The sequence below is a fragment of the Pangasianodon hypophthalmus genome, chromosome 10 (assembly GCF_027358585.1).
Source record: "Pangasianodon hypophthalmus isolate fPanHyp1 chromosome 10, fPanHyp1.pri, whole genome shotgun sequence".
NCBI lineage: Eukaryota > Metazoa > Chordata > Actinopteri > Siluriformes > Pangasiidae > Pangasianodon > Pangasianodon hypophthalmus.
The window spans coordinates 25976481-25990470 of NC_069719.1; the positions used below are offsets into that span (position 1 = coordinate 25976481).

At 38.0% G+C, this 13990-nt stretch overlaps 1 protein-coding gene across 2 annotated transcripts; it reads right to left on the reverse strand.

Annotated features, from left to right (window-relative positions):
* Positions 1-1606: 1606 nt before the first annotated feature.
* Positions 1607-7251, reverse strand: manea (mannosidase, endo-alpha). Of its 2 annotated transcripts, none has more exons than XM_053237645.1 (5): positions 7047-7251; positions 5372-5981; positions 5065-5174; positions 4868-4944; positions 1607-2725 (listed from the first exon to the last, which is right to left on the reverse strand). In XM_053237645.1, exons 2-5 carry the CDS (start codon positions 5877-5879, stop codon positions 2089-2091), a joined length of 1332 nt encoding a protein of 443 aa, XP_053093620.1. In that variant the 5' UTR covers positions 5880-5981; positions 7047-7251; the 3' UTR covers positions 1607-2088. The 2 variants fall into 2 exon arrangements, with proteins under 2 accessions (XP_053093620.1, XP_053093619.1); XM_053237644.1 differs by having other exon boundaries at positions 5372-5985; positions 7047-7250.
* Positions 7252-13990: the final 6739 nt, after the last annotated feature.

Sequence of the window (13990 nt, forward strand, 5' to 3'; positions counted from 1 at the left end):
GTACAAATTGTTATTGTTTTGTTTAACGATCTGATTTTTTTCATTTAGTACTGCCCTTCAGACGCTACATAAGTTTCGTAGAAGACAAAATAATAACACCAATCATCCTGTTCAAAAGTTTACACCCCCCTGGCTCTTAATGTATCATGTTGCCTTCTTGAGAATCAGTGAATGTTTGCACCTTTTGTAATAGTTGTGTACGAGTCCCTCGATTGTCCTACGTGTGAAAAGATGGATCTGAACATCATATAGCAGCTTTTGGAAAGGCGTCAAATATGCAGAAGATGCTGGAAAAGCAAAGAATGTGCTGGACCTGGAGGATTTTTCTGAAGAACTCTGCACATTTTCTATGCACTTTATACAACATAAGACAAATATACCAACACAAACACTGACATCAGCGACAAAAAGACTTTCTTATGTTGCCTAACTATCCAAATTATTCCTTAATGCAGTCTTGTAGCTTGCAGTGTTCTCCTGATTTCGCAATGTGCTGTGCTCCTCTGTGGTAGTGGAATTTTGTGAGTCATGGTCTGACAAGAAACAGAAACAGTGAATGACATTGTCTTGTGTCTTGTTCTGCCCTTTCAATTCTTAAGAAATTTCCATAAAGTCAGCTCCCTTTATTCATCGTATCGCATCGTAGATGCGTGAACACAAGTGGAAATGAAAAAGGCATTCATAAGAATGCCGCTGTATAAAGTAGGACAGACTCAGGCGGTGTATAAGTCGGTTCAGTTTGCCACAGTATCTTCTTTTACTGCTTGTGACTGATGTCTCAAGCTGCAATATGCTGTATGCTCCCTAGTGTGCTTGGGCCATTCAGTTCCTGTGGACACATGCCATTCTGCTTTTCTAGCATGGCATCGTGGAGGGTGCCAGGGATTTCTGGCCGAAAGCCGCCAAGACACTTTGCTTTGAATAAAAAAAAGACAATTAAACATAGCAGTTTCTCTGTGTGATGGGTTTGATGGTGTACAATCAAATGGATACAGTAGATATATATTTTTCTCCATTTTCATGTCAAACCATTTTCTAATTCACATTTTTCATAATTTGGCTCCTGATTTTGGCCTTTCAGATGCTGTTATGCTGTTAAATAATATATATATATATATATATTATTATCATAGACCTGAGTTAAAATAACTTCCACATCTACCCTGAGAAAGCCTTTTGCTTGTCATTTCTGCTGTGTGCGATTTCCTTTTATGGAGTTTTGTGGCCATCAGCAAATGCAAATCAGCTGTGCCATGCACGTGGTTGGTAATTCATTGGTAATTCACACACAACTTTACTAAAATATTGATATTGACCTATTATGTGTGTGCATTTTAAGTGGATCTATGCACTGGAAGTGTATTAAATAACAAAAAAGTGTCCAAATGCTTATTTCCCCTTACTGTAGCTATCCAAGAACGTGATCAAAGCATGACACTTGCTGTGTGAGGAAATATCACTTAGCTTAGACATCTTTAGACAGACTGATTGTTTTCGCCACTGTTTTTGTTAAACTGGTTCCTTACACAACATGCTCTTTGCAAGAAGATACCCAAGGCAAGGTTAGAGAGTAGACTAAATAAAAACATTTCCACATGGTGAAATATATATTTAGGTTTTCGTAGATATGTTGCTTATTTTATTGACAGAAAAACTCTCTGATTTCAGATATCAGACATCGCGACATTTGATGGGTTTTCCCAGACAAAAGGTTTTGCCAAAGCAAACCAAGTATGACATAGATTTCAATCAAAAGTGATGAATAATCTGTTGAACAATCCATGAAACGGAAGAACAATCAACTTTCTCAACTAGAATCAACAAAATTCATGTTCTGCATTTTTTTCAGATTTAAAAATAATTGTAAGGTTGTATTTATGTGTTTAACTGACAGTATGGGAGACTACTTCTTCTCGCTGTCATTTCAATAAGGACATTTGATGGATGCTCGTCATAGATGACGTCGTCTAGGATTTAACACAAGCGAGGTGACTGAATACTTGACTAAGATGCTGAGTTCAGTGTAAATAGTTACATTTCATTTCATTAAGAATTCATTCATCCAGATTCAAATCGCATTCGAATGAGTCACTGTAGCCATTTCTCTTGTTCTTCTCTGAATTTCTCCGCCCACCTGCGTGTAATGTCTAAATACAAAGACGGTTTGTAGGGAAGATAATCTAAGTAAGCAGTCCGGCCTCTTGTTTTAGGTATGGCTGGTTCGATCTGAGTTCCTTCGTGCCACTCGTTAAACGAAGTCACGGAGATGATCTCGGGCCTGGTCTCCAGCGCCGCTTTCAGAGACGTCTCGTAATACTTGCCGTTGATGCGGTTCCGTGTGTTCTGACCGTTCCAGGGTCTAATGCTGGTGTCAATATAGCCTGGACCTACGCTGGGGATGAAAATCAAATTGTTGCTATCGCAGAAAGCCTTTATGGATCTCCAGTTCCGTTGAGAGGAGCCATAGGAAAAGCTGTTAGTTGCAAAGTATGTGTAAATTCCATCAAAGCCAGCAGCCAGGACTTCGGCTTTATGCTTCTCCTCCACCAGAAGACCGATAAAGATGCCATCATATGGGGTGTTTCTGATGCTTCTCTTCCCAGTGCTCTTAAGCAGCTGCGCCCAGATATCTGGACTTTGCAAATAGGAGTCGTATATATAGAACAATGGAAGAAGCTTTCCAGTGCTTGATTTGTATCTGAAAAAAGCAGGATGATCTCCATACCTATGTGCAGAAATCACATGTCACTGAAAGCCAACTGAAGCATATTTAAGATAGTTGCAGTATGCAATATAACACGTAAGGAATAAAACACTTGGCAGGTTATTAGAGGAAAATAATCAATGATGTGCTACTGTTACCATCCTGACGTTGGTTTACTAATCACATATAACTTACCTAGACTTAACCTATGATTGAAAATATTGCCATCAAATTGATCTTGCTTTTTTTTTTTTACACTTATGTTCACAATTAAGCTCCGTGAATGCCAACAAATGCAGGTATAAAGTGTGTATTATATAAAATAAATTGTGTGTTGACCTTTAATATTTCAATGACTTTTTAATTTTTTTTTAACTCATCATGTTTCTTGTGTTTCTGTGGCTTCAGTGCTCTTCCTGTCCTTTTTTAGGCAGCAAAAATATTTTCCTGCTCCTGCTGCATCAAGACTCCTATCTAGAGCACTGAACAAAAAAAAAAAAAAAAATCTGAACTTTTGTTGAACCTGCACATTTTGTTCTGCTTCCTGCACTCAGCTCAGCATGGACACTCATGTCTGTACTACACATCCCACAGTATATAATATGTCTGAAAGCACACCTGCAGATTACGCAAAAATAAATGCACTGTAAACCCTTCACCATGTACCATTATGTAGTCTACTTAAGGACCACAGTCGCCTTGCTCTGCACTACAGTCTACTTTGGTCCAGTTACAGAAACCTGAATCCTGTTTATCTTCAAATATGTGCAAATCAATTCTGTCACCTGGACTGACCCATCCAACCAACATGTAGCTACACTCACAAGTCATCTATTTTATTTTGCATAGGGTACTATTAATTTGTCTAGCTAGAGCGTCCAGGTGTATCCTGAGAATCATTTGCGTAGAGTTTCGTTTTCTGTCCATGTCCACAATGTATCAAGGTTCATACATGCCAGTATGTTAAACTGCTCCTAGGTGTGAATGAGAATCTGGCTAGAATGGTAGAACTAGGGATTTTTACTAGGTCTTTAATTAGAATGTCATAAAAATTCGTATCTCGATTATTGATCGGCATGTAATTTTTTCCATGCATCTTTGAGACATCTGTGGTTTAAAATTACACTGAAATATGTCATTTGCATTTGCTAGCTGTTTCACATTGCAGTCTGTTAGACAACAGTTTTATATTGCTTGGCGTAATAGCTTTGAGAGACCACGGAGGACATATTACAGATCCTGTAGATATAGATAATTGATCTCCATCATTCCTCTGACACGTAATACAGCTCCTTGTAGTGGGTCTTCCTGATATGACATGGTCTGTGTGATGTTTCACAGTGTGCTTGTAGGCCTACGCATACACAGAGAACAATATACAATGCAACTGCAACACAGTTATCTCCATTCCTACACCTCAGGCAAAACTCCTCTGCTAAAAAAAAGAAACAGAGATGATAAGCATTTAGATCTATAATTATTTAGATGAATCGGGACTCTTTTGGAACAGTCAGACGAAAACACAAATAGAATTCTTTGCCAATAATTCAGTTTGTCACGTTTGGAGAAAGAAAGGTTGCGCATAGGATCCCAAGAACATCATACCCACAGTGAAGCATGGGGTTGGGAGCATTACACATCATCAAAGAAAACATGAATGAAGCGATATACCGAGGCATATTAGAGGAGAACTTGGCCATGAAACCGAATCTGGAGAGAAGATGGACGTATCAACAAGACAACAACCCCAAACATACAGCCAAAATAACTCAAGAAGAATGGCTTAGCCAATGTCCTGACTTGAATTCCATCGAAAATTTATTCTGAAATTGCGTCCATCAGAGGAGCCCTCATAACTTTGGGGAATTGCACATGATTTGCTAAGAGGAATGAACCATAATACTGCAAAATGCTGATTATTTCTTACTAAAGATATCTCGAAGCTGTAATTAAGCCGTACTAATGTCATTCATTTCTGCCGTCCCTTTACCTTTCATCGGGATATATGCACTGGAAGTATATCGGATAACAAAAACAAAAGTGGTCGAATACTTATTTCTCCTCACTGTATTTTTTTCAGCTATTTAGCATGAGAAATATTTTACCTTGATTATTCTAATGATTTAAAATGACATTGACGATTAAGTTATCAGTTATACTCACTTCTCAATAATGTATTTGATATTTTCAAGCATAGTGTTGTCACTGCGCCCTCTGTATGGCTCGATATGAAAAACCACCTGGATTTAAAAAAAAAAAAATGATCAAGATGAAGCATGAAATCACAGACTTTATGTAAAAAAAAAAAAAAAAAAAAAAAAAAAAAGAAAAAAAAAAAGTGAACTTAAAAACACTTCTACCTTCACTTTGTACTTTGCGGCTACTTCCAGAATCAAAGGCACAATGTCTTCAGTCGGTTCACCGTTATCGTCCTTCATGCCAGGCGGGTACCAGGACACTGCGAGAACACCTGAACAGAGTATCATGATCAAAACAAGCAAAGAAATTGTGTAATATATCCGTTACAAAGCACTGACACTGGAGACTCCTTCCATAAATGTCTCCTTACAGAAAACAAGTGCATTGTATAAATATATATACAGTGTAAATGAACCTATGATTTGACTTACAGACAGAAATACTGACTAGTAAGTTGTTATGTCTTACCTATGGATGCTGTCCGTAGCTGCTGCATATGAACCTCTATAATAGAAGGGTCTCGAGAGCTGTACGCCCCCAAGGCGGGGTAGAAACTGGCACCGACGTCATCTGGAGGCTTGTGTGTTCCTGTTGCGTAGCCCGGCGCTACTTTGGGGTTCCAGTGTGGCAGAAGTGGATGATTCCAGTGAATGTACTTCCCATCAAATTGAGGGGTTCCATACCACGTGTAGTAGAAAACATGTACGTTGTAATTTGGAGGAGGAAAATCTTCCTCGTGAGCACCTCTATCGAAGATGCTCGCAACCTTTTCCTTCCACATCTTTTTGATCACGCTCGTCTCTGGTATGACATGAATCTCAGCAGCACCATCTCCCTGCCTTTCCTGAGGAAAGACTTCAAGTCCAAAGCCACCCCCCGAGATCCTGTCATCCAGAGACAGGATTTTCAGAATGACCAAGATGAACAGGGCCAGTGCAGTCAAGGCCACACATATTTTGCGCCGAAATCGCGTCATTCTCCGGAGAAGCTGGCCCTTTCCACAGACAGCAGCTCAGTCAGTAGGTCTGCACTAATTCTGACCTCTTCGTCTTGACGCCTTTTCTCAATCATGTTGTTTCTTCCTGGTGAAATACAAGAACAGTGGCTGAAGTCAGGTCATTTACATGTGCTGTTGAACGCAAGCGTTTGCATAGGCTTAGGGCAAAAAGAAGACATTTGTTTAACCAAGGAGACATGGTGCAACATTTCACTCATATTCCCTCATCGTCATTTTTCATTATTCACAACTCCTTTTATTAGTGTCATCTAAATATTGCCTCATAACTTCCCCTTATAACTGCTTGTTAACATCTTTTGGGTATTGACCCACACTCTCTCTGGTTTCATGGCAAAGTTTGATTCATGACATATCTCTGACAAATCTGTTATTACTCTTCTGAATTTCATACAATGCCTTTTTTTGTTTGTTTGTTTTTTGTTTTGAAGGAAAAGGTTAAAACTTTTCTGTTTTCTGTGTTTGCTATTCGGAGGATGGTGCTCTCTTATAATTCACTGCTCGACCCTAATAGTGTCATTGTTGAGTTATTGACAGATATTAGACGGGAGCTAAAACTATAGACAATATCACAAATTGCATATATTTAAATGCAAGCCAGTGCAATATGAATCTTTAACTTTGCAGCTCTGATCGTCTGAAGAAAAGTAACAGACTGAGTTTCTCTGAGTTCATTAAACTGCAGCAGTTGTTTGGATTTTGCTGATGATTAACTGGATGGCCGACTTTTCTCTTTCACAGCCATCTAAATTCAAAGTACATGCCATTTTACATTATTATAAAATAATACAAATTTACAGACAGCATTGGAATTGATGAATGGTATATATTTATAACAGATTTTTTTTTTTTTTTTTTAGGATAATTTAATGGAAACAGTGTGTAGGATCAATGCTACACAATGCATGCACACAAGTAACAATTTTGGTTTCAAGACAAAAAAAAAAAAAGTACACAAGGAAAATAGACTTTATAATGTTTTTTTTTTGTTTTTTTTTTAAATACATAGTGACAGGTGGTGTCTAACATTGCCAAATAAAGACTGAAGACACACAGAAAAACAAGCAATAAATAAATAAACGATTAAATTTATAGTAATTAATAAGCAATAAACAATAACAAGACTACCTTTAGTTACATTGCGGGAAGTGATTCTCTTGTGTTGTACTTAATAGTAACAGTAACAGTACCAGCTGCACTGTTTACCCGGAAGTGTCAGACTGAAACCCAAACGGCTCCAAATTCAACATATAGTGCACTATATAGTCTACAAAAGCCATCGTTTCAGAAACCAGTGAGTGCACTTGCACGTAGGGAGGACGGAGCTATTCGAGTTTCGACCACAATAAATGACAAAATGCTGAATAAGACTATTCGAGGACCCTTTGGTAGCTACCGTAACCGCCTGTTTAAAATTAATATCCCTGTCACTAGCGATGTGCTCCCACAACATTTTCCAGCTAGTATTTTTAATGTGGATTTTGTTTGTCTCCTATGTATTCAAGTTAATTATTTTATACTATGTTCATTCATTGTTGTGCAAATGCTGCTATGTATTTTTATGACTATATTAAAAATCAGGCACATAAACATCTACCTAAACTGATGCTTGTGCCGTTTTGTTGGGATTCAATTCTAAGAGTCGATTCTACACAATAACGATTTCGATTCCAAAATAATATTAATAACACTCTACTAACTTTATTTAAACACTCATGATAAGCAACAATACGCTAGCTAAATCACCTTAGCTATTTTAACTGGGTATAGGTGGCTTTTTAAGTTGCTTTAGCAACATGTTTTGTAAGGATTTTCCTGAAGTGCAATTCGTTCAGATTGCTATAATGTGGTGTGGAGTGAAGCACTTGTCACACTCAGTAACTTAATAACTCAATAAGTATAAACAATATAAACTTTTTTTTGTTGTTATTTACACAATGCAAACTTCAAAATCAGTGCAAAATCCATCCATCTATTTTCTGTACCGCTTTTCTTACACAGTCACAGGGGATCCTGGAGTCTATTCCAGGGGACTCGGAACACCCTAGACGGGGTGCCAGTCCATCACAGGACACAATCACACACTACGGGAAGTTTAGAAATGCCAATCAGACTACAACGCATGTATTTTGACTGGGGAGGAAACCAGAGTACCCAGAGGAAACCCCAAGCACAGGGAGAACATGCAAACTCCATGCACACAGGGCAGAGGCAGGATTTGAACCCCTAACCCCAGAGATGCGAGACAAACGTACCAACCACTAAGCTACCGTGCCATTGATGTGATAAACACTCTATAGGTAGTATCTAGATTTATTCATTTTAACACATTAAGTAAATTGGATTCAGTGGGTGGAAAGTTCAGGAATAAAAAGCTACAATGGGTCCATATAATAAATATGAAAGTACTGTACCATTTGTGATGGTTCATAAGATATATCTGAGATGTAGTCATGGATTTTCTTTCTTTCTTTCTTTCCACAGGAAAAGGTCTAACTAACTAACTAACTAACTACCCAGCAAACAGAACATTTCCCTAACATTAGCATTTGGTTCCCCTTGGGTTATTTTTCAGACACCATTTCATAACATTTTCAGAAAATTCTATTTTGGTTAAGAAAGTCAGTGATGTGCCTGAAACATTCTGGGAACTTTAAAACCAAAAACAAATATTCCACGAACATTCCAGGAACCAATAATTGTTAGCAATCAACCTGGAGAATGTAAGATTCTTGAGATTTCTTGGCTATGAATGATAAGTAGTTTATAGTTAAGGTATTATATTAATGTTGTCACTTAATGTTGACACACAGTTTGCCACTGTGTGCAGCTCTCTGCTTTCCAAGAAGTACTTTTTTGTTGTGCTGGTACAGCAGTGTGGCCTTAATATATGCAGTTAGTTGTACTATTTTGTACAATAGTATGTGCTTTTGAACAGTATGTTGGCTATCTTGGCCAGTTACTGTATTTTAAAGATAGGAATCAGTTAGCCTGAGCTGCTGTAATAGTGAATTTATATGGTGTTAAGATGCTAGGATAAGAAGTTGATGGTATGGAGGATGGTATGAGTACACTGACCAGTGCTACAAGTCAGCAAGACTTTTACTGATTTGACTGAGAAATTTGCTAGAAATTTGCAAGAGCTGTTAGGCCATGTACAGAGGTGTCAGGTGCCCATTTCTTTGTAAAAAATAACAGTGCAACAGATACGAGTTTTCAGTGCAGCAATTATGGGGAATGTTGAGACATATTTTGTTATGCTCTTTTGCACAAATACATTATTAACATAGTAGCTTTTCAAGTGAACTTTTTATTGATATGAGTTTATCTTTGCATTGCCATGCCACAAACATACAAAACAAACCCTTGTGATGTAAATTTCTCCCATAAAAAATAAACATTAATCTGTTGGCCATCCAGTCCAAATAACATCATATTGCATGACACAGGAAGGAATGCTTCACAGAGACCCCTTACTGAAAGCTGCAATGCCAGTACACTGATTTACAAAGTTGGGTGATATGACCTTGGGTAGGAATGTCAAATTTAACCACTAGGGCACTAGGGTTGTCTGGCACAAACGCAGTTTATTGCAAGACCATGCAAGGTCTCAATTCTTAGCTGCCTAGCAAAAAGGCAGCTTTTAGAGACACCCATTTCAATTCTGCTTTTCACATACACTCAACAGGGAGATGCTTAATGGACTCGAGCAGAAAAGTGAGATCCCCCAGTGTGCGCTTAGGAAACCATGTCAGTGACAGGTGGAGACAGTTTAGAAAGGTGGTAATATGGCTATGGGATGTTAAGAGGCCCTTTCGGGTACACAGGGACATGGAGCAGTTTAGCAGTCCTTGTAGAAAAGTCAGAATCCTAGGAATCAGACAATACAGCCGTTTGTAGAAAATCTTAGGCATACAAGACCTGTGTGCTTGTGGCTCTTGCATTCAGAGCTGTTTCCTGGACTGCTTGATCACAGTTGGTGATTTGGTCTGATGGGCCAAAACCACAGAAACAGATGACCTGGTTGAGAGTGCCATTTGGCACAAAAGATCTACTCAGGAAGGAAGCCACCAGTGTATTCTGACAACTAGTGAAAGCAGAATTGGAAACCAGGCCCTTGTGTCCACCTTGAGGCAACAGGCAAGACTGAATCCGGAACTGAGTGGGAAGGTCGGTTGTGCACCAGTGCCTTCTGTCCAGTGGGCTTTCTGCCTCTGCCAGGGAGAACCTCAGCACTATGCTGACTTGGCACTTGGTATGCACTTACTATCTGTGGGACTCCGCAGGAATCTTATGACTTTGACTCATTTAAGGTGTAAAGGTCCTTACAGAAATAGTCTTTGGTAAACTGCTAAGGCAATTAAAGTCCTTAAGTATTGAAGAAATGCTTATTTTGCTATGCTGTCATTGGCATGCTGGTTCTGTTCTATCGCTTATTCTTAAAGTATATGCACACTACACACATTCCCTTAAAACCTGGGCCCTGAAAGAAAATCCTGACCTGGGTCCCACACGCCAATTAAGATGGTGCTGGATTCAGTCTCTCTGTGACTGTGTGTTTGGCTGTTTTTTTGGTTTTTTTTCAATTACACCTTACACATCAATGATTCACATTTCATTTTCACAGCTTGCAAAACATTTGGCTTGAAAGACCCTAGAAGCCCGAACAGTGTGTACACAGCATTTTCATTTATTTTAAATCACTGACTCACTGCAGATATGAGTTTATTTCTGTCGATTCTTAGAGGATGTAGGAGCAGACGTGAGCGTTGCCATGGCAATAGGCATGGAGACTGTTTTCTCGAATATTTCTTACTGAAAGTCTTCATTTGGCAGAACACACACACACACCCATACACATACACTTCAAGAGTTTGATTGAGCTGATTGGCTGTTCTATTTCTATCACTTGACATAATTTCTGTTCAGTCCAACTGCATCCTGGAGCCACGTGATTCCACTTGTGGATTTTTTTTTTCTGATCAGAGTGATGTAGACTGACTGACCAGTTTCATTTGAGGATAATTATTTCCATTAGTAGATCAGTACTGGTGAGCAGCATGGTGCAACCCATTAAAATTCTCTACTCTCTACTCCTTATAATATCAGCTCATACTGAAGTGCTAAGGCAAAAAGCATTTAATGAGGCTCCGATAGCAATGCAAGTATAATAATCACAGAAAACATACAGACAGAAATCTGAATGCTTTTAAATCGGTACCAAAGTGCTTCAACTCACTTCATATTGCATGATATAAATTTTTGCTGACAGTATGCAGAAACACATGATTTTATACTGATGGCAAAATACCACTGGGTGATTCTACCCCTGAGGTACCATTTAGCCCTTGTAACTCCATCCATCCATTCTCTGTACTGCTTATCCTACACAGGGTCATGGGGGAGTCTGGAGCCTATCCCAGGGAACTCGGGGCACACCCTGGACAGGGTGCCAACCCATCTCACGGCACAATCACACACACAGCGGACAATTTGAAAATGCCAATCGGCCTACAAAGCATGTGTCTGGACTGGGGGAGGAAACCGGAGTACCTGGAGGAAACCCCTGAAGCACAGGGATAACATGCAAACTCCACATACACAGGATGGACGCAGGATTCAAACCAACGGTGTGAGGCAACGGTGCTAACCATTAAGCCACCACACACTCCCCATAATGAAGCTTTTCTAGTAGCATTTTAAACATTTAATCTAAGAAAACATACATTCAAAATGTTTTAACCCATCTTAGATAACATGTAATTTTTTTACAAGGTTTCTTTGCTAACACTGGCTGTATATTGAGTTTTTTCAGCAATACAATTAGCAAATAGACAAAATGTGGTTAACTAGTATCCATGCAACTGGCATTTACTTAATGAGTCCCTTAAAATTGTTATAAATTTTTTAATTAATATTTTCAAACTCTAACTTGGGTAACTTTCAAATTGACCTCATGAGCCGATATCACAATATCAACTGAAAGAAGAAGACGAATGAAAGAATGTATTTTGTTTCTTTCCATTATCTTCAGGAAATTTGGATAATGCATCTTCCTCTTGAACTTCTTGGACTTGTAGACTATTCCAAATATTTCAATGTGTAATGTAGCAAGGTCGAGTGAATGTCGGGGGACATTTTTCACAACCTATAATGAAAGACTCACGGAAAAGAATGTTTTAAGCATGAGAGATTAAACAGATTAACGCATTCCTTGAAAAATAAAATTTGAATGATTATATTTCATAGTAAAGGGTAGTTATAGAGATTTTTTAGAGTGTTGTGGTAGGTTTTATTCATTGGGTTGTTGTGAAGGACACTTTATGTGTGTTTGAATGTCTTTCACCTTTGCTTTACATCCATTTTTTTAAAAATGTCATATCTTATCTTATGTTTTTCCTGTAGCCTCAGAAAGCATTTCTGCCTGATGGAGTTGTTAAGGTCTCTAGACGCAGATGCTCATGATGATGATGGTGATGATGATGTGACTTAACCGTCTTCACTCACCCTTCCTGTCTAACAAATGAGGCCTACTTTAGTTTTTAGAGAAATGAAATGTACTGTTAGGGGCATAAAATGGTGTCACTGAAGGCCCCAATCTGTCGCTGTAGCCTTATTATAGTGGTGGAGTAGCTAAATATAGAGCTCAAGAACAACAACTGAGCACTGAGAGAAAGAGAGGTGGAAGAGGAGAAAGAGAGAAGGAAACAAGAAGAGAGAAATAAAGATTAAAAAAATAAACATTTGGCTCTGTAATACCATTTACACAAAAAGGAGTTTTTAGCACAATGCTAAGCTGCTAGCTACATGCTTCCCTCACTTGTTAGCTACGTTAGCCTCGAAAAGAAAACTGGCTACTACTCAACTACGTTTATAGTGAGGAGAACATGATGGAAATTATTAGTTTCAGACTGTAGACTTTTTTTTAAACAAAGAAGAGTCATACGAGGACAGATTTCCAAGCTTATTTTGTCTTTCATTATTAAAACGGAAAACCTTTAACCAGATTTACAGAAATACAATACAAGTGAGACTGCGGCGCCATCTTGTGGTCAAGAGTCATAATATAACATTATAGCCATTATACTGTACAGACTATGTAGATTAATATTGTTATTTTAAATATTGTATATTGTACAGCCTTTTAATAATATATCATAAGAGTAATTTCTGTATTTCTGTATATTTTCAAACCACACACACATACACACACACACACACACACACACACAGTGCATTCTTGTCATTACTGCTAGATGTTACACTGTGCTACACTGTTTAATAAATATCCCATGTCTAAATTCTGTTGCAGGTGTTTCATTGTATTAAAAAAAATCTACTAATACTAATCTTATACATGAGAATAGATGAAAACTTTGGTGAAGCATCCCTTTTTTTCCGTTTTGCACAAAAGCTACCGCTTATAAATACCAGTTTATCATTGTGCAAACTGCATATCTAAATCTTTGTAGAGTTGTTATGTGGTTTCTGACACTGTGTTGCACACCATTATGTGTAAAAGTGGATAAAAGCTAAAATAGAGACAGCTAGAAACAAAGAAAACAAATTGCTATCTGCTGTATCCCAGCACATAGTGTAGTTTGGTCCATGTCAGCATCAGACTCAGGTAGGCTTACAGCTTTTGAAAGTTTGAAGGAAGAAATACTGTATATGCTTGAATTGATTCAGATGATAGTATCCTTACAATTTTATTTGCTTTTTTTTTATTTTTTATGACACCAACAGTGTTAAACTGACTTGGGGAAAGAAATGTCCTAGCCTCTCTTATGCAGCTTGTCATGTTACTAAGAAACCACAAAACCACAAGCCTCCTCTGTCCTGAAGACTTTCATGTGGTGGAAAACCTACCGTTTTCCATTTATGGAGACTCCTTCCATAAATGTTAAATAAATGGTTATTATTAGGATTAAAATATATGGATGTTAAATATGCATGTCCCTGTGTAAGTTGTTACTATTGAAATAATAAGATTATTATTATTATTATTAATTATTTAATTAATTATTTAATTATTATTATTATTAGAACAAGCGCATTAATATAAACCTGCG

Bases quoted from the DNA above. Each gene is read 5' to 3' on its own strand.
- manea (XM_053237645.1), bottom strand. From the start codon at position 5,879: ATGACGCGATTTCGGCGCAAAATATGTGTGGCCTTGACTGCACTGGCC. The intron at 5,175-5,371 runs GTAAGACATAAC...TACTCTGTTCAG, and splicing joins GCTACGGACAGCATCCATAG to GTGTTCTCGCAGTGTCCTGG. The intron at 2,726-4,867 runs GTGAGTATAACT...TTCTGCACATAG, and splicing joins ATCAAATACATTATTGAGAA to GTATGGAGATCATCCTGCTT.